This window comes from Choristoneura fumiferana, chromosome 11, assembly GCF_025370935.1.
Source record: "Choristoneura fumiferana chromosome 11, NRCan_CFum_1, whole genome shotgun sequence".
NCBI classification, from domain to species: Eukaryota; Metazoa; Arthropoda; class Insecta; order Lepidoptera; family Tortricidae; genus Choristoneura; species Choristoneura fumiferana.
In genome coordinates, this window is record NC_133482.1 from 16,235,034 (window position 1) to 16,257,148 (window position 22,115).

At 37.7% G+C, this 22,115-nt stretch overlaps 1 protein-coding gene across 1 annotated transcript in view; it reads left to right on the plus strand.

The window, feature by feature from the left end:
- Window positions 1-22,115, plus strand: part of LOC141432874 (protein turtle homolog A-like) — a 183,652-nt gene that overhangs the window by 151,263 nt on the left and 10,274 nt on the right. Inside the window, 6 exon segments of the mRNA XM_074094684.1 lie at window positions 40-188; window positions 993-1,085; window positions 1,087-1,138; window positions 9,899-10,029; window positions 20,710-20,869; window positions 21,581-21,738. Of these exon segments, the coding sequence (XP_073950785.1) occupies window positions 40-188; window positions 993-1,085; window positions 1,087-1,138; window positions 9,899-10,029; window positions 20,710-20,869; window positions 21,581-21,738 (743 nt within the window).

Sequence of the window (22,115 nt, forward strand, 5' to 3'; positions counted from 1 at the left end):
ATGGTGTACCCCTTTTTAATGTCTTCTGTTATGTTTCAGTGAAGCCACAGTTCGTCCGAGTGACGGGCAACGGCGTCAGCAGAGCCGGGCATGACCGGTCATTCGTCTGCACCACGCGTGGCTCCAAGCCGCCGCCTAACATAGACTGGTTCATCAACTCACAAAAGATTGACTCTACATTAACACAGGCAAGTATAAGCCTATCATCATCATCATCAGCTGGAAGATGTCCGCTGCTGAACAATCGCCTCCCACATTTCTGACAATTATGACTTGCGAAAATAGGTTAGTTTTGGTTTGTTTTTTAACAATTCTGAGGAATTAATGGATTTTGAAAAAAAAGAGTTAAGACAAACAGTAAATACATTCTGCCGACTGGTAAATTCTAACTTTCAACAACTAGGCGAGCTGATATTGACCCATCTTGAGATACATACAGCTGGCTATAATCCCTTATTTGCGGTGCTAAGTTGCCTAAGCCATCACTTCCTTCATCAAAGTAACCGATAAAGGCATATCTAATTTTATATTGTTATATGTGGTTTCATCAAATATATTTACAGAAGCGTGCTTTGTTCATTCAAACTAACCCAATCATCTTCTGAAACATGTACTTTGATTTAACGGTTCGAAGGACCAAAAAATGTAGCGGTAACTACACTATTCATATCATTCTTATCCTTCCTTGATAGAAATTATATCGAATTGTATGCTGAATGTGAACGAACTCGTGCTAAATGCTAAATGATTGTTTCGATATTAAACTGCAAGCGTATGCAAACGCTTGCGCAATTTAAACTATGTGCTACTTCCTAATATGTATATACAAAAAATGTACGCTTGTCCGTACACTCATTCATTTAATTTTAATACATTTCTTGTACACGCGAGTGATGTCTTCCTTCATCTTGTATTGTTAACTTTCCAGCCAGGTTTCCTATCTATGAAGCCTTAACCATTGGCTTATAGTCATTTAGAATGATTTTGAACAGGTGGACGTTGATGGAGAGGTGACAAGAAGCGTGCTAACCTGGAGGCTTAGGAGAGAAGACAGCGGAAGACAGCTGGTCTGCCGCGTCTCTAACCCCCTGGTTTCCGGCCTACACTCTCGAGGACTCAATATTTTTGGATGTCTTGTGTAAGTTGACGACAACGTGTGTTGTATGAGCTGTTCGGGTTTGTGTTTTGCTAAATATCTTATGAGAATCACTGTAAAATTCAACCAAACATATTATTCCAAAAAAGGGAGTCAAAACTTCTTCCCCGTACATAACTATTTTGTTTAACCAGCATAGGTACTTAGGGGCCAAATTATTTCCTAACTCAATTAGGCCCAGACACTTCACCAGCCGTTTCTTGGTTCGCTCGCTCGGCGTGGCCAGGAGGCAAATTTCTTGTTCGAGTATTAGAATACTTTTAATCTGAAAAAAAAAGTATTTTTTAACTATTTGAAATTAATATTACCTAATTTTTCCAAAACAAAGGATTGCGATAAATATTGTCTTATTTCTAAAGTTCCTTTTCTTAAAATTGTAGGATCTATATTCAAAAACCTTTCAGTGATGCGTTTCGAAGAGCCTCAAATGCACTTTTGTATCATGAAACAAACATTCCCATTTCTGAACCAAGCCAAGAGAATAATTGCACACAGCACACCAAGCAAAACCCGGGTATACATCAAAAGCACGCAAGATAGCAGCGCCGGCAAGTTCCGCCCGTGCCAACGCCAACCTTCCGTGTGCCAGATCTAAGCCTTTATTAGCACTTATAAACGTGTAGCTTAGCGTAAAATAACATTTACCCAGGTTCAAAAATTTTATATATTTTTTGTCAATGGAGTTTTTTTTATATGGCTAAGTTTTGGGGGTGGAAATGTAAAAAAATGGGTGTGTATGGACTCGCATAATTTCTGAAAGTCGTAATGTATAATGTTAATCAAAATTTTTGCCCCGTCGTAACTGTAAAATTTTCAGAACTTTTTAAACAGTCACCTGTAGAGTAGAACTAAATAGAGTTCTGGTAGAGGTTAGGTTAGGTTTGTTTTATAACAATTCTTATGCCAACCAATATGCATCCGTAAAAAGGATCATAATTTCAGCCATTTCAAAAAACTCTTACAGCCTTATTCATAAAAAGTTAGAGCCTCCTTGAAGGCTCCTTGAAGGCCCGATGCTTAAAAACATGATTCATAAACGTCTGTTAGCGCTAATCAGTCGATCAAGGCTCTGCTAAAGTTAGAGGACCGTAGACCCTCCTTTATCTCCCTGCTAAGTCACAAAATGGCCGCCATAAGTTTGAACAGCTGACTTTGACAAGAGCAAAAAACCATACCGAAGATATTTATAGTGAAGGCAGGGCTACGCAAAGATTAAAAAAAAAAAACTGGAAAATTTATTTTCAGGAATTTGTATTTAAAAATCCTCTAAATTAGCAACAATAAATTAACAATAAATATGAAAAAAAATTAGCATGATTAACATAATTACGGCTTTTTGCACAACATAAACATGCGGATCGGAAATGGCGGGAAAACAAACATCTCGCTTTTTATTTTTTTCCTGCTAATTTGCTGTCACTGCTGTCATTTTTTTTTTTAATTATCGATTAGGCCATTTTTTGTCTTTGATTTGTCAAGGTGGCCAACATAACGCGTCTAATCCGTCTATCAGCAGCTCAACAACTAGCAGACTGCTAGCAAGTGTTTATGAATCATACTTCTTGACAACCGTCTATTAAGCTTAATCAGTCTGCTAAGTAACAGACCGATCAAACCTCAATTAAGGTTTTTTTATGAATAAGGCTGTTAAGGTCTAACTGTAGACTTGTTGGTGTAGAGCTGTAGAGCTGTCTATGCGCTCATAGAACCTACCACCACCTACTACCCACCCTATCTACTGTCTACCTATCATACCAACCTATCTAGGACCCACCTATTTGCGACTGCCTGAAGCAGACCGACTGCGCCTGTTTCATACAGACTCAAAATTAAGCTATAATTACCCCTAACGTGTCTTGTATCCACCTAAACTTTAACTCCTGCCAGCTTGCTAAATTAAACTCATATTTGTTTATCAAAGTGCTACCTAAGAAGCAAGTTACATCGCATTGTATAAGCGGTTTGCTGTATTTGGTGAAACACGAGTTTGACTGCTCATACTTGGGATTTATGTTAAGCTTTAAGTTTTGATGAGTCGTGGTGGCCTATAGTGGTTTGACCTATGGCCTGTCAAGCAGATGATCGTGGGTTCAAACCCCCAAAAAACTCTCTTAGTTAAAAAAAACTGTAAAATTACATTAAAAATTTACCACGAGCATAACGGTGAAGGAAAACATCGTGAGGTTTCCTGCACAAGCCTGCGAAGCAATTCAATAGTGCGTGTGAAATTTCCAATCCGCACTGGGCCCGCGTGAGAACTATGGCCCAAGCCCTTTCACACTGAGAGGAGGACTGTGCCCAGCAGTGGGACGTATCTAAGCTGGGTTGATTGGGACGTATCTAAACGATAGAGAACCATCTGATACGACTATATTTCTAGGGCCGGAAGGACGTGTCAGATATTTTTGTACGCTCCGCTGTGGCAGATATAATGCTGGTGACTGTACATACATTGTGTAGTTTCTAGGGTAAAAAAATATTATTCTATTTGTTTAGTTTGCCAGTTAGATTATAAGTAAATATTGGACCATGTATTTTCTTTTTCAATCAAGCAAATATTGACAAAGATGATGCGCGTCTAAGTTTGGGAATGGAAGCCCGTGGCGCCGCGCCGCGTGGTACGAGTACGGCGCGAAACTTTTAACTGGTTGTATCTTCATGTTTTTTTGGTTTATTGACAAGAGAATAAAAGCCGGCCAAGTGCGAGTCAGGCTCGAGCACCAAGGGTTCCGTACAAATATTTTTATTATATGATAAAACTATAAACTTATGCTTTTCGCAATTTTTCCTCTCTCTGTGCTATAAGACGTTGCTTCGTACCAAATTTGAAGAGTCTGAGTTCACGGGAAGTACCCTGTAGGTTTTGATTCCCTTGCGAGTGTCAAAAATTTGCAGCATAAACGGCTGTAGGTATCTTTTGATTGCGTTGGCTTAGAAGTTTGATTTTTTCACAGCTCCAAGGGACAGTAGACCTGATAGTATTTGATATGAATTTCTGCTTGATACCTCCACGCGTTCCTGAGAAAAATGGTCTTGACAGACAGACAGACGGACAACAAAGTTATAAGGGTTCCGTTTTCTCCTTTTGAGGTACGGAACCCAAAAACGAATAATGCAATTGTCCAGATTCCAACAAACGTCGACGTAATTTTAGATATAAATAGTTTAAATAGTCCCGAGATAATTATATTAGTTATGATATGTGTTTAAGTGAGTAAAGTCTAGTGGCAGAGTACGAAGAATGTCGTACAATGACCTTTCACTATGTGTCTCTGTTGCTCGCGCGTAAATATTTTCCGTCGCGCTCGCACAGATGAATTTGTACGAGTGCGACGTCAAATATTCACGTGCGAGTGACAGAGACAAGTAGTGGAGGTCATTGCGCGAAATTCTTATATATATGCGATATTCTTAGAAGTCTATGTTATTCAACTAATTCGAAACAGACACAGACGCGTCGAAGAAACTAAAATGTTAAAATGAGTTACGAAAAACATTTTAAATTCTTTCTAGTTGCAACCGCTCGTTAAGTTCTGTTTCAGTCTAAACACCCCAGGGTATTCTCTACCTCGGTGCTTGTAAAACTAGTCAATTAAAAGAGGATTAAAATAAAACATGGAGAAAACATAAACTTGTGAGGTTATAAAACACCCATACTTTTAAAAAAGCAGCCAAAACTAATTTATTTACTTAAATGTCATTGACACGTCTGGCGAGACGATAACAATACAATACAATTCTCCCACACACCACAAATCAGTACAGAAATTGCAGCCTGAAATTTTGGAGGGGGTCACTAATAATAATACTTCCATCGCGGCTAGGAGCAAAAAATTGTTTTTTTTTTTGTTATTTTATAAATTTTCATATCCCCTGTGCCTTCGGACCGCGCCTGACTGGACAACGGACTTTTAATAAACGCATATTCTTGTATACGTGATTGTTTTACCGGTTGGATGTAAGCTTCGCGTGCCGTCTCTATGCTTCAGCTAATTTTCACATATTATACTAATAACTGGCTGGCATGGGTGAACGCTCTTTTTTGTGTCCTTCGCGCCAAAGGGAGACAGCGATGCGTCTGGTGAAATTTAGATGCCCGGACAAAATGTCCGGAGCATGTGCACACGTTCATTATGAGCCATGTAACACTGGGAGTCCAGTGAAAAAATCGGTCTGCAGTCCTGTGAAAAAAGGCGGACCGAACCGATTACAAGCAGCCTTAAAGTGGACTATATTTTGACACACCGAAAAATTTATACGGATTCGTAATGCGTAAGTCTGATTAACACTTCGCCGGTTTTTTAATTAGGTTCAAGATTTGGTATAATTCGAAAAAAAAAATAATACGTTTTGCCTGAGTTCCTTAATAATATCAAATATAAATTCGAAAAAAAAAATCTCTACATTGATAATATATAATATTATCACAGTCATTAGATTGTTAATAAAAGATATTTTATTTCAGTAATGTGATCACTTCATTATTGTACATATTTCCCTTGTTTTATTTATTAGAAATTTGAGGAGTTAAATTACATTGGTTTTTGTTTGATAAATTACAATGCTTGAGGCGTTTTAGGGTTCCTTACTTCTAAGGAAAAAACGGAACCCTTATAATGTAGGATAATTTGTTGTCCGTCAGTCTGTCTGTTTGTCCCTTTTTAACTCGTCAATAGATTTTTAAATTGTGGGTATTTCATTCTAATGTTTACACGTCATTATTTTATAGCATAACTGGGTCATTGTACTCAAAGGACCAACAGAACTATAATTACAAATATGGTGGGTAATATTGTAATGGTATGGCAATATAACTATAGTAATATAATATATTGCACTTTTACAGGCCTTTGCCCAGCAGTGGGACATATTACAGGCTACATAAAAAAAATTAACCAGGTTCGATTTTTTTTTAAATCATACATAGCCAGATGCATGGCTTTAAAAAAAATTAATGGCATTTTAATGTAATTTAATTTCGCTATCTCTCATAGTTTCTTTTTTCTCCATACTGACCTATTTGAAATTTACCACGAGCTTTGCGGTGAAGGAAAACATCGTGAGGAAACCTGCGAAGCAATCCATTGGTGCGTGTGAAGTTCCCAATCTGTACTGGGCTCGCGTGTGAACTACGGCCCAAGCCCTCTTGTTCTGAGAAGAGTCCTGTGCCCAGCAGTGGGACGTATATAGGCTGGGAAGGGCGTCCTGAGACACGGTGGACGGATGACCTTAAGAGGGTCGCTGGCGGCGGATGGATGCGGGGAGCTGAAGACAGTGTGTTGTAGCGCGCCATGGAAGACGCCTATGTCCAGCAGTGTACTGCTGTGGGCAGATGATGATGATGATGATGATGGATGGTAGGATGGACCCATTTGGATTGATCACCCTGTATGATTTTATTATATTATAATAAAAATGTATAATAATTATTTTTATAAAAATACAAGCTTTTTTTTCGACTGTACTTTTTGTTGACAGTACTTGCATTGTCATCCAAGTTGCATGAACTTGCAAGATTTAACTCAACAACAACAGTAACAGGGCAAAGTTAAGGAAAGATTTGTAAAAAGCTGGTGTTTTCCAAATATTTAAATACAGAGTAGGTGGGCCAACTTTTTTACCCACACTAATCTGTCAGCGACATTTTTCAATTTTGCAGATTTTTGTAAGTAAAAATGTTTTTTCTGTAATTTAATAGATGGTGTACATGAATACATGCCACGTAAGTTCAACCTATTAAACTATGAAATATCTAACGTTTTAACTTTCGATTTTCTCACGCCAAGACAATTTTGGTAACGCAGGAGATGCCCAAAGTGTGGGTAAAATAGTTGATTGGCCCAGGTTACAATCAAACCACTACATTTAAAATGTAGTGTCCTAATATCTTTGTAGTTAGTACTATACTGGGGACCAGGCGACGCGGTTGCGGTTGTGGTCGCGCTGTCCTCTGCAAATAGCACTCTTTGACCCCACTCTTGATTAGTAAATGGATGCAGTGTGTTATAAAAAAACAGAAATAGATAGATTTAGATTTTAATAGATTTTTGTTGACTGCACAACTTGCATCGTCGTTCAACTCTCGTGTTTACTAAATTTCACGTCAATCTGATCGCCGGAAAAGAATTTAATAGTAGATGGTACAACAAGAGCTATTTTATGATTGGTTTTTGGAGTCTTTTTGTATTTTTTATTTCAACTCCAAATTTGTTACTTTTACGGGTATCCCGTGAAACCATATCGAAAATACAAACTGAGACATGGATGCACAGAAAAACCAGAAAAAGAGACCAGCGCTGGGAATCGTATTTTCGAAGAGCTATTTTACCCAAGACGTTCATATGGCCACCCGAGCCGCTACGGCGAGGGTAGATAGACACGTCGAGGTCAAAATGGGTTTAATGCTCAAGTTTTACACTGCTTCTCACTTGGATTGCGAGGAAATGAAATAACAACAGTGGACACAATTGTTCACTTACTGTGTACCTTTTATTTTTCATGAATTAGTGTATAATTATATATTTTTAGTTTTATTGATTTATTTTGATTGATTCTTAAAGATTTTATTATTATACAAATTAAAATTTATTAAAAAAAATAACTATGTATAGAAACGTTTTCGGTTGCGACTGAGGACACTTGATTACCTTGGTCTTAGACAAAGATTTTTACTTTATGCACTAGAGAATAAAAAGTCATTTTATGTCGCCTAGATCCAGCATAAACACGAACTTGACGAGCATGAGAAGTGAAAATTATGTTGCAAGACTTGAAGCAAGCAAACAAACAGAAAAATATGTATACATACCTACGAGAAGAAGAAAGATCCGTAAGATTGTGGGATACTACTTTAAGTGAGACAAATTAAGTAAAAAAAAAAAAAAACCGGCCATGAGCGTATCGGACACGCCCAAAATAGGGTTCCGTAGCCATTACAAAAAAATTAAGTAATATTTTTATGAGGATTTCGTATTTTATACAGAATCTTCCAAGTTTAGGTATATTTTATACCTTAGGCTGCTATTTACTCATAAACTACTAATAATTCTCAAGCAAACTTAGCCGTTATAGTTTTCCTTGAAAGTTTGATATACTTACTACCATCCTGAATTTTTTAAAATTTTTCCACCCACCGGTTTAGATTTTAGAGGGGGGGGGACGCTCGATTTTAATGAAAATTTGCACTTTAAAGTTGAATATTTCGCAAACAAATCACTGAATCTAAAAATCGTCTCAGCAAACTCGTAAAAAATCACGCCCACTTTATGTCTATGGGAGGTAGGTACCTACCCTAAAAAAATATTTTTAAAATTGTGAGAACGTTCTACGGTGGGTCAGAAATCAAATGGTTCGACTGTAGTAGTCGGTAGCCATCCGTTTAGTGAATATGAACACGAAACCTTATCCTGTCGTGTCACCAAGTAACTTAGTTTTAGTGCTAGTTTTAGTCTTATCTATTTTATTATTGTAAGGTGGTACTTATGGAGCCAAAATAAAACTTTCTTTCTTTCTTTCTTCAAAACCCTAGAGGGGACCTATTCTTGTTCAGATACCTCACGAAAGAACGTAAAACTTCTTAGTAAATAAGTATTAATTGGTACTAATTTATTACTTCGTGTTGTAATTATACTCGAAATCGCGTCGGAATCGCAACTCTCGTTTCCAGATACGTTTTAATCCAATTCCAAACTTGCCACACGTCCAGAATACAATAATTCAACTTTGAAAATAAACAAACAACGTAATTGTGATGGTCTCTAGGCCCCAATGGAGTCCAGAGATTGCCGCCTAATGTTTTGCTTAGAAAAAGCTGAAAAATATGTGCATTAGCAAATTCACAAAAGTGTTTACGTGAAATTATCTTTAGCCTAATAATAAATGTAACTTTGTTTTTTTGTTATCTCTTTACACTTAAGCTAAGGCTAGAGTGAATAGGCTGTTACTGAACCAGTGAGATACACCTTTGGCCTCATTTGCACTTAACATCAGGTGTGGTAGGGGTCAATTACGGTCAGTTTTATGAAAAAAAAACTTAACCGATATAGATAAAAAATAATTTGCAAATAGTTACAATAGTAATAGTTAGTTAGTTAATTTTTATCCCGAAAATGGCATAGTTCCCGCACGATAGCCCGAAACGAATTTATTATTACGGGCCATCCATACGTTTAGTAGTTTATTACTACAAATACTAAAACAAAATAATAGCGATTTTCATAGTAGCAATTACATAAAGTAAATCATGAGCCAATTAAGTTTTTACTAATATATCTACACTTATTACGACGATATTATGATATTATACTCGCTTTCCATCAGGCGTTATTGTAGTCAAACGCAAGCCTATATTGTATAAAAAAAGTAAACAACAAACAAAAATAATGACGATATTAACTCAATTAACTTTTTTTTTTCAAAATAAGCGTTTGGATTACATTTCGATTTTGACTTTTATAAAGCGACGTTTAATCTCCAATAAGTAGTTTAACCTGCCCGTTTCCCAGCCCCACTGCGGTTCGGACTTTGTCAGCGGCGGCGTGCTACGAATAAACAATTTCTCCTGTTGTCAAGCAATTGAAATATTCAGTTTAAGCTTTGTTAAAATGCAATTGGGTTATTTGGTTAGCTAGGGTCCGCTCGATGAAAATTGGCCGGCCGGTTGGGTGGGAAATGTTGTAAGTATAATCTAATTTTTTTCGCTTTATCATAACATACTAATATATTCCTTTGTGATTGTTACAGATCCTCCAGTGGCCCAGATCTCCCTTCTCGAGCCAAGAGAAGCGCGTCTTCTCAAAGAAGACGAGAACGCAGCAATTCTCTGCTCAGCTGATGCTTCACCAGCTCCGAGTAACTTCACATTCTATAAAGAGGTACGTTTATCCAATCCATACTAACATCATGAATGCGAAAGTGACATTGTTGGTGTAGAAAGAAAGAAAAGACAATATTTTATTCACAACAACAAGACTCGTCAATAATCAATCAATAATTAATCATCATTAATCAATATCAATCATCAATATCAATACATATGCCATCTGTATTTCCGCTTACTACTCCTAAACCACGGAACGAATTTTTAAGCGATTTTCACAATTATGTAGATAATTTATTCTGGATTGTTTATGTACATGAAACATCCTAAGTAAAGTTTCGTAGATTTAAATAAAAACAAAATTTCGAGAACAAGTCGCACAAAAAAATACTTTCATGGCTTACGTAGCCTAAACCATAAGAGATACATATAAAAATGATGTAATTACTAGAGAATTATGATTCTTCTTAAATCCCATAGAAAGTTCCGCGGTAGCATAGCATATTTTATCTCTAACTGTTACGGTTGCCCATAGTATCCATTTCTTTTTTTTCTAAATTGTACCCGTGCGAAGCCGAGGCGGGTCGCTAGTATTATTACAAATAGACAACACGAAGGAGGACAATCGGACACTGGCTGGCTTGTTATAATGATAGTATCATCCCTTAAAATTGCATAGTTCCCGCAGGATAGCGATATACCTATTCTTTGTAGATGAATTCACGGGCAATAGCTACTGATACTCTTACAATGTAATACAATGCAATGATCCTTTATTGAACACCAACATCATCATCAGCCGGAAGAAGTCCACTGCTGAACAAAGGCCTTCCCCTTAGAACGCCACAATGAACGACAACTCGCCACTTGCATCCTGCACCGGTTTCCCGCAACTCTCACGATGTCGTCAGTCCACCTGATGGGAGGCCTGCCAACGCTTCGTCTTCCGGTTCGTGGTCGCCATTCGAGGACTTTTCTTCCCCAATGGTTATCTGTTCTTCGAGCGATGTGGCCCGCCCATTGCCACTTCAACCTGTATATTTTTCCAGCTATCTCGGTGATTTTAGTTCTTCGACGAATTTCCGTATTGCGGATTCTATCGCGAAAAGAAACTCCAAGCATAGCTCTCTCTATAGCTCGTTGCGTGACTCTGAGCCTCTCTAAAAGGCCAACAGTCAAGGACCACGTCTCAGCACCATATGTCATTACTGGCAACGCACTGGTCGAAGACTCTAGTATTCTAGGTACTGCGGAATATTGGACGAGAAGTGCCACAAAGTTTCCCGAACGCTACCCACATCATACATACCATGCAATTAAATAAGCAATAGACTCGTAGTGTGTGAAAGAGAATCCTTGCATTGTATCAGTCATCATTTTTAGCTTTTCTGTATCTTTTTAGCTTTACATTGTTGAGCACAAACTTCTAAAAGTGATTCGCGAGTGGCCCAGTGCGAATTGGAATTTTCTACAGCTGTAGTCTTACAATACTTTTCATCGTTGAAAAGCTTACAACATTGGACATTAGCAATAAAAGGAAAAAATACAAGTTTGTTGTATGGGAGCCCAACGGAGCGGAGTCTCAGTAATAGGGTTAAATAACATTTCGGCCATAAATTCCCAAAAACTCAGAAGTGTGAGCCCGGACTTAAACCTATAACTCTCTGCTTGAAAAGCCAGAGATTCTAGCACTAGGTTATCGAGGTTTATTTCTTCAATCAAATTAAACTGTCATCGGTTGTTCGCATGCAGTGTTAAAACGAAAGCAAACTGCTTCACAAGTAATTAATATAAAAGTCTCAAACGGCGAACGGTTTCAAGAATTTAATAGCAAACTAATAAGTTGAAACTACAGTTCTCTTGACGCTCGAGGGATGGGGTGATATTAAAATGAACTGGTAAGAAAACGGGTATTAATAGTAGATTGATAAACGAGGGTTGTAATTGATCATTTACACTCGAGTTGAACACTACATTTCATCACATATGCGAGGAAATAAAGGAAAACCGTTATAAATGTATACGCAATTTGTAACAGAGCGGAAGAAAATTTATTGCGCCAAACCGTCTTTTGTTTTGTTTTTAATGGCCTCGCGCTCTTTGGCTTTAGCACATTCAGCCAGTACTGGCCAGCAGCATTATGCCAGCATGGAGGTTTGGAGGTAAGTATTACGCATTACAACCTCCTTGTTTACCAGTTCGTGAATACAAAGGAGCACAATTCGATTTTTAAATTGACTTACATCCATGAAGATGTAAATCGAATTTACAACACGGATTTCAAGTTGAATGCAACTTACTTTCAGAGCTTGAGTGATGAAAAACTAATTACATAACGAAAGGCCAGGGTCTAAGGCCTTTCTATTTGATAAAAGGCATGGTGTTAAGTGTGTGTGTGTGTACCTATGTGGCAATGGGTGGGCCACATCGCTCCAAAAACAAATCACCGTTGGGGGAGAAAAGTCCTCGAGTGGCGACCACGAACCGAAAGACGAAGCGTTGGCAGCATCCCACCAGGTGGACTGACAACATCGTTAGAGTTGCGGGAAACGGTAGATGCACGGGGCGAGTGGTCGTTCAATGTGGCGTTCTAAGGGGGAGGCCTTTGTTCAGCAGTGGACTTCTTCCGGCTGATGATGATGATGATGATGATGTGTCAAGTTAAGCAGTGGAACTTGCATAGATAGATAATGTTGATGATGATTAAGACAGATGATTTAAGGCAATCAGGGAAGCGTAGCTGATGGTTTAAATTTACTTTGGTCCACATACAAATAAACAAGTCTTGTTTTGAAAGTTTAATTTTGAATACAAGCTTTTTGCTGGCTGTATTTTTGGGGCTGTGATTACATTGTCATCCAATCTACATAATTATTATGTATACCAAATTTCAAGTTAATCCGACCAGGTAAAGTGGATCAAAAATAGCTTGCAAACATTGCTACAAAAAAGTTACAATAAAATTAAAACACTGAAAAAAAAACTTAATTACACAAAAATCTATAAAAATCACACTAACAAATTATTAAAATAAACTATACATTAAATCAAATTACAAATTTAAACAATACAAAAAAAAATGTCTAACGCAACTTACCAAAGTAATAAAACAACCCACCCCGCATCGTTCCCGGCGCAAAAGAACAACCTCTGCACCAGAAACGAGCCGGAGCGGGAGTCCAAACCGCGCTCTCGCAATTCCGCCCCACTTCCCCACACGGTTTCCCACTTTCCCATTTTCAAAAGTCTATAAAAAAAACTTTTTCACACCTCTCCTTCAGAAAAGTAACTTTTCCTCCCTGGCGAGAGGGAGCAAAGTGCAACTTTTCTGTTCAAGGCTTTTCTAAGTGTTTTATTGCAAATGCCATTTTTTGAAGTTGATAATTGTAAAGCCACGCCATTTTCTATGCCGGTTATTCTTAAATAATATTTAGTTTTTTTTTTCAAGCTACTTAATGTTCGGTGTGAAAAGTTGTATGAGCCACTCGGGAGCAAAAATATTTTCATCTTGGGCGTTAACACTTGAATCCCTCATTACGCTCAGGATTCTACTTTAGAATCCCTCGCTACGCTTAGTATTCTATTGTAGAATCCTTCGCTACATTCTGGATTCAATTTCCGCCCTCGCCGCAAATACACCATTTTGCTCCCTTGTGACACAAATAACTATTTTTTTATGTTTTTCCTCGATAAAATTAAGTATAAATTCCCCATTTTAATATGTGCTCTTTATACAGACACACTGTTTATACTGTTGCTACCTTAGCAAAACACTTACCCGAATACAACAAGATGAGCTTCACTTTTCAAAGCAATCTAGGATTAAACAGGGGCACTTTTCAAGTCCCCACAACGAACTAAGAGTATCTACCCTCATCACTATGTCTGTCTTTCTGTCCGTCCACGTGTCACACCCATTTAACTGGAAAACTACGGGCGCACTCAGTGAGTATATTCCTCCATTGATATGTACATTCGAAGAAACTGTATCGCGTAACCAAAATAAAAAGCCGTGGTGGCCTAGTGGTTTGACCTATCACCTCTCAAACAGAGGATTGTGGGTTCAACCTCCGGCTCGCACCTCTAAGTTTTTCGAAATTCATGTGCGATATTACTTAGTATTTGACAACTTCTAATTTTGCCATATCTTAATATTATTATGAAAATATAGATTAACAGATAGTGTTTAGCGAAGAGAAAATTTAAATCGGTTGAAAATTGGATTCATAGTGATTTTTTTAAAAATCTATATAACTGTCTCTTTCTTAAACGCTTTTCTCTATGCAGCAAGTATGGCGGTACTGGCGTGTGACAGATGCCAGTATGTCTTTCTCTGTCTAATCTTGAATTTCAAACCTTTATAACTTTGTTATTTGTAAAGGTAGCTTAAAAATTGTTTTTCTATTCGATAACAGGCATTGTGTACTTTTAATTTATAAAACATATACAAAATAGTCAAATACCGTATTTACCACGAGCTTTACGGCGAAGGAAAACATCGTGAATTCAATGGTGTGTGTGAAGTTCCCAATTCGCCCTGGGCCCGCGTGGGTCGACGGCCCAAGCCCTCTCATTCCGAGAGGAGGCCTATTTATAGGCTGGGATGATGATGATTAATACTCGTATAATCTATACTTTTAGAGTTTATCAATTTTTTGATATATATTTTTTTTTTTCAAGTATTATCTCAATATCTTCTATATCACACCATAGCATCCCTTCCGTGACTAAAAGGATACTCAAATGTGTACATAATGCTAGTAAAGCGATTTCCTATTCACTTTGAACGGAAGTTTATACCGGTATGCGAACATTCCGTATATAAATGTGGTTTTAGCATGTGGTCTGAATTTTAAATAAATCATTCGGATTATAGTGAAACCGTGGGTAGAAAAACTGAGGTATTATTTTAATAAAGCTCTCACGCTTGATTCGTTTTTGTTTTTAACCTCCGACCCAAAAAGGGGAGTTATGGGTCATTCTAGGTACTTTTTAGTGCATGATTTTGGTTTCCCGGAAGAAAGTGTTTGATTTTTATATTTGTAAATTATTAATTTTTTGTTTATATAAAAAACACATTTAATACCGCACTAATGATCCTAGTAACCAAAGTAAAAAATATTTTACCTATTTTTTTTTTTACAAGTAACAAAGTTGTCATTATAAGCAAAAGAGCAGGGACAGTAACAAAGTTGTCATTATAAGCAAAAGAGCAGGGACAGTAACATTATTGTACATTTGCATACTCGAGGCTATACATTCTAAAAATAACTAGCCTAACCTACAAAAAGTTGAAAAAACCCCGGTTTTGTCACTTCAAAGTTCAATATCTCAAAAACGGCCGAACCGATTTTGATAAAACATGCCTAAGAACCATCGTTAAAAAACCTGCTTTCAAATATATACAATCGCATTCAAATCGGTTCATCCGTTTAAGAGCTACGGTGCCACAGACAGACAGACACAGAGACACACATAGCGGTCAAACTTATAACACCCCTCTTTTTGCGTCGGGGGTTAAAAAAAGCCAGTGTCAAATATCGAGACCTATTCTGTGCTTATATTATTTTTATTAGCTAGTGTAAGTTAAAACGCATTACGAATAATAAAATTTCAAGATGACCCTTGTTAGTTTGACGTCAATATCTGCTTGTCTGTCTGTCTGTATGTGGCGCCGTAGTTATCAAACAAATGGACTAATTTTGATGAGGTGTTTTTTATTGAAAAGCGAGATTTGTGAAGCAGTGGTTCTTTGCTATGTCTCATTAAAATCGGTTGAACCTTTTTGAGATATTTTAACTCGTAATATCTGGGGGTTTTCAGCATTTTTGAGATGGTAAGGTAAATGGATGGTAAGGTGGGTTATGATACGCAATCTTTTTTAGGTTAATTCAGCTGACATCGATTTTATAGCTTGTAATTCCTCATGGTAAGATCTATGTAAGATAATAACGTAGTAGGTAGTACTGAATTACCTAGTATCACCGATGATTTGCTATTTACTTAAGGGCGAACCAAACTATTTCTCGCATTTCTTGCATTCATTTTATCCCTTGCTGTATTACTATAGTAAGGGGCTGTTTCACCATCCATTGATTAGCGCTAACCGACGATTAAATGTGATGCCGTCTCCGTCTATTCGAACAAAACAAATAGAGACGGCATCACACCTAACCGCCAGTTAACACTAATCAATGGATGGTGAAACAGCCCCTAAAGCTTTAGTTTTGACAACAATAGGACACAGACAATAAGATGTACAAAGGCGAACTTATCCCTTAAAGGGATCTCTTCCAGTTAAACTTTGAACGATTGACAGGATGTCAGACACAAGAGTAGACACTACGAGCACAATGAAAATATAAAAGAACTTTTTCTCAAAAATGTCCGTTAAAGTTGACATTATTCTTTACATATCAGAAGGTGAAGTGCATAGTTTATGGTCAGCGAAAAATTAAAAAGTTAAAAAGGTTGCAGGCGCGCTAGCTCGACAATAATGAATTAGCGCGCCTGCAATCAGTCACATTTTTTTTTGTTTTAAGTCAAATAGGCCTTGGAAATGTTGGTACAAGTCGTATACAGCCAAGTCTAATGGCCAGTATCTGATATTTTGTGGGAACTCCGGACTTTTTCTATTGGGTCTGAAATAGCTTGTGGTGTTTTCGGTGGAAAAATACACCTGCAGTTTATTTTTAATTAAAAAAGGCGGGAAAGCATAAGAAAAATATTGGAATAAAATTAAATTTTATAATATATTTTGAGAAAAAGTTTATTCTATTTCAGAATTATTAACCATTTTTGAGAAAAGCTTTATATTAGTCTCGGCTGGAATAGCAATTGTTGGCTTCGTATTAGTTAAACGGACTCGCAAGCTCGTCCGTTTAATACTCATACTCAGCCAGCAATTGCCTACTTCCAGGCCACGACAATAATCTACTATTAATTTAACTCAAACAATGCATTATAAATACAAATACACAAACCGGGTGCAGCCTGTAATATGAGCAAATGATTAAAACATAGATCGTGCTCGTCCAACTGAACAACATTAGTTCACCGACTTTCAAAAATAATGGAGTTTAGATTTTTCTTTTTTAATACAAATTCCGACGACTTGGTTGAGATCGCGGGATCGCGGTGGATGCGAAAAGCACAAAACCGGTCTGAATGGAGAGCCTTGGGGAGGCCTATGTCCAGCAGTGGACGTCTTTCGGCTGACATGATGATGATGATGAATACAAATTAAATCCATCCATCCCAGCCTATATACGTCCCACTGCTGGGCACAGGCCTCCTCTGAGAACAAGAGTTAGTGAAGAACAGGTTAGTGCAGGTTTCCTCATGATGTTTTCCTTCACCGTAAAGCTCGTGGTAAATTCCAAATGTAATTCCGCACATGAATTTCGAAAAACTCAGAGGTGCGAGCCGGGGTTTGAACCCACGACCCTCTGCTTGAGAGGCGATAGGTCAAACCACTAGGCCACCACGGCTTTACTGACGTCGCCTGTCACGCTAAAAACATCAAGCGCTTTGCATTAAGTACATTGCTTCTTCGAATAAACTTTAGTGTAATCAAAATTAAAAAACTAATTATTTTTAAAAGTCACTGAACTAATGTTGTTCAGTTTGACGAGTATGATCTACGTTTTAATTATTTGCTCATATTACAGGCCACATCCGGTATACACACTCATCATCATCATCATCATCATCTCAGCCTATATACGTCCCACTGCTGGGCACAGGCCCTCAGATCAAGAGGGCTACACACTAATACATAATAATAAAGATCTTCTTCTTCGTCGTTTCACTCTTGACAGAGTGGTCGTGGTCATCATTTTCTAGGTGCTGGTAGCAAGCTTAACAATCCGCCTCCATTCCTCCCTGACAGCCTTCCTTATGCTTGCGTGTAGTGGTCCTTCTATTGCTGCTTTGACCTGGTCTGTCCATCTCATAGGCGATCTTCCCCTGGATCACAAGTCGCTCCATAGCTGAGTCTCCTTTACGACATATGTGTCCGAAAAAAGTAAGGATGCGAGACTGCACTATGGACGATAGACGCTGTTTAATGCCGAGTTCTTGGAGTATGGACTCATTGGTACGGAATTCAGTCCATGTACACTGTAGATACACGTTTACTTGTAGTTCGTACCATAGAAACAAATCCCAAATCGTCTCTAAGAAACAAAATATTGCGCGGCAGGTCATGAGTTTTTGAAAAATAAGAAAACTAGTTTTTTACCACGTATAAATAATAAATATCACGGGACAATTCACACCAATTGACCTAGTCCCAAAGTAAGCTAACGTATACACGTTACATTTTTAAAATATGTATTTGTTTGAGTAATAAGAAGAAAATAGCCGATGTGTTTCGCCCCCTTCCCAATATCCACATTGATTAGCGCTAAAAACTCAGTAACCCATTAAACAATAAGGTCACCTGAAAACCACAATAAGCGGACGGCTCTGTCGTTTACGTCATTTCAGACTTGCATCTAGTAATTGCCGCAGCACTTCACGCAAATACAAACTTAGCGCTAACACGTACATACACCTAAATCCTGCCTCGCGTGACACTCGCGACTTCATAATGAGTTTATAATTAATACTTCAAGAATTCAATTTGGAAGAAAATTGTAATTTTGTGTGAAGCGATTAGTTTATATAACAGGGTAGGGCGTGATTAAATTGGTTGTTATGGAAAAGGGTCTAAAAGAAAGTTACGTTTAAGTGTCATGTTTTTAATTTCTAATTGTTTTGTGGCGTTTGTTTTCCGTTATGTTTTTGGAATAATCATGTATGTTAGGAAGAACATATGTGATTTTCCCACTAACGTCAATAAGCCAAAGGCTACTAGAAACACAGGGAAGCTTAAAGTTCCATCTTACAGACTGGCTAAAACCAAAAAGTCGTTTCTGGGAAATTGAATACGTTTTTATAATAACATTTCAAAAAATATTACAAATAAAACGGATACAAATTCAGATCTATTGTTAATATCTAAGGCGTATTATAAAGTTAATGATTATATCATGGACAGGGATATTTGGAAATAATTCCGATCCGCATTAGCGATCCCTTCAAATAGCGAACCTACTGTGTTAGAAATAAAGTTGTGTTAAGTAAATACTTGTGATGTATAGATATCAATAATAATATTGTAAATCTGTTTAAAAAAATATATATACCTCGTTGAGTTTCTTGCCGGACTCTTCTCAACAGAGGTTTTTCTGAACCGGTGGTAGTTTTTTTTTGACATTCATAAGTGCTTATTATAGCCTAAATTTGACTTTGACTTTGTTACACTGCTTAGTTCTATATTCACCAATGCGATATTTTAAAATCTTGCAAGTTGACTTTGATCCACCTACTTTCAGTGCATCGATTAACGTTTAGTACCTTTACAATTCATTTCTTGCCTTGTCAGCGGGATTATCATCCCGTACATCCAAATGGCAACTAAAATCTAAATTAAGATTGTTTTTTTGGAATCTTTTTGTATTTTTTATTTCAATTCCAAATTTTACTTTTTTTTAAATAATTTGGTATTGAAATAAAAAATACAAAAAGATTCCAAAAAAACAATCTTAATTTGATTGCTTAGTAACGATATCTCTTGTCCGGGTGAGCGGTTAGTTCCAATGGAGTGCCGAAAAAGTTTCTCGATGAGGGCTACGGCATAGATGTCGCTAGCGTCACTGCTTAAGTGGCTAAAATAAGAAACAAACAAGCTGAGATATGAGGTGCATAGGGGAAATTCGTGTCGGTACCGTTGACCATCAGTGGTGTAGCGGTATAGCACGCGGTACGGAATACCGAGGACCTGGGTTCGATTCCCAGTGATGGTCTTATTTTTCTGGTTTTTCTGTGCATCTATATTTCAGTTTGTATTTTTAACTAAAATCTATTTATACAAGGTGGTACCAAATAATGTGATGATACTTAAAAACAGGTGTTACTGTTTAGTGTTGCTTACACTGAACAACTTTCTCCAAGGAACATAGGTCGACTAACGAAAAAAAATATTCATACTCCCATACAAAATGTATTGGTTACCTGACCGACTTATTATGGAAAGGCGAAACAAAAATTCGTTTTTCTACCTATGTTCCTTGGAAAAAGTTGTACAGTTTAAGCAACACTATCACTTGTTTAAGTATCATCACATCATTTGATACCACCCTGTATTATATTATAGCACTAGCCTTTACTCTCGGTTTCGCTCCCATAAACCATTGGGTCTGATGAGGAGTTTACGAAATTCTAAATAGTCCTTTTTAACATTACTTAAAATAAGCCAGTGTAAATTTTCATTCCACTTTATTTACTTAACGGTTACCGAAAATTAAAGACGTCTCTATTAGAGACCATCTAACAATCTTGTTAGAATATATTAGCGAAACAATAGGATGTGTTACATACCAATCCATACTAATATTATAAATTCGAAACGTGTTTGTATATTTGTCCTTCTTTTGGACGACGAATCGAAACGGAGCCATGGATCGACGTTATTATTTGGCATAGATTTTATGGGCCAGAGAGTGACATAGGCTTCTTTTTATCCCGGAAAAATGCACAGTTCCCAAGGGAAAAGCGCGCGATAACCGAATTCCATGCGGGCGAAGCCGCGGGCAAAAGCTATTTGTTTACGGTATATTTGAGTGTGATAAATTGATAACACACAATGCATAGCATTCAAATAATATTAATAGGATATTTTTTGTTACAGGACCACCTAATCCGCGATGATCCGATCGCTGGCATATCAGTAGAAGGCAACACGCTGATTTTCAGAGGGCTCAGAAGACATCACTCAGCCCGGTACCGGTGTAGGGCGAGAAACTCAGAGGGAAGTGCTCTGAGCGAACCGCTGAACTTCAGTGTGCTGTGTTAGTACATTTTCTTAGTCTATTAAAGCTTCCCCCACCTAGTCAAAGGTCTTGTGTCTATTTTCGCCACTCGTTTCTGTTGAGATCGTAAGCTTGCCGGTGTACTTAATTAATACATATGCGTTCAAATCTTCGTATCAACTGTTACTTGTCTAACTTCTATTTTCCATGATGCTTCCGTACTCAGGTTACGCCTATAAATTGTAAAAAAGCGAGTCTAATCTAAGACTTCTATATGTTTTCATTATCCATGGAAAAGTTCACTAATGGTCTTCTTACTATCGTAACTTGTACATCACAGGCGACGCCATCTGTAGTATTATTTCAAAACCTCCCATTCCAATAACGGAAGCTATAAAACTAGTAGATTCTGTAAGATGGTGCCACTAGTTACACCCAAGAATGCAAGATGGCGCATGTTATTTGTTCTTCTTCGTAAATAAATCGAACACGAAACAAGATCGCTGAATCAATTATCCCACCTTCCTCAACCAACTGGAAGGAACCGAGATCCCAACAGTTGGATGACCTCATCTTCATCATCATATCAGCCGTAGGACGTGCACTGTTGGACATTGGCCTCCTCCAAAGACCTAATAACCCGCAGCTTCAACGGTCATCCGTCCATATCGTTGGTGGACGCATGACGCTGCGCTTGTCGATCCGCAGTCTCAATTCGAGAACTTTGATGACTTTGGTCTTCTTCTACAGCCAGACCAGAATGTTCAGCTGGTAGCGTGGTGCAACAGTTGGCTGGTGCACCCGGTGGCGAGGTTCGAGCTCGCTGCTCCGTTTCTGCACCCTCCGTTCACGACGCTGGCCCGTTGAGGTTCTACTGGACGTATAATGGGACTAAGGATGTTCTGCCTGTATGTATCTTAATTTCAATATATAACTTTATATAAATTATCTTTATTGCACATACACGATAACGGCCAGATTGTAGCGGTCAGGGAACACAATAGCAGGCGGGGAGTGTTGCTTCTCAGCTGTCCGGATTACAAAGGACGAGCAAAAATGATTTATACGTATTTATATTTATAGGGATCTATATATAATATAAATTCTAAGAAACCGGTGGAATAAGACCGTGTAGTTCAAATGCACATTCTCCAAAAGCCTATTAGATTGCTTGTTTTGAGGGGTGTTCAGTCAGACTAACCCAACCATCTGCGAAAGAATTCCTGATTACCTGATTAGTTTTAAAATCTTTTGAATGTTTTTTTTTTAAATAGTATATTGTCGA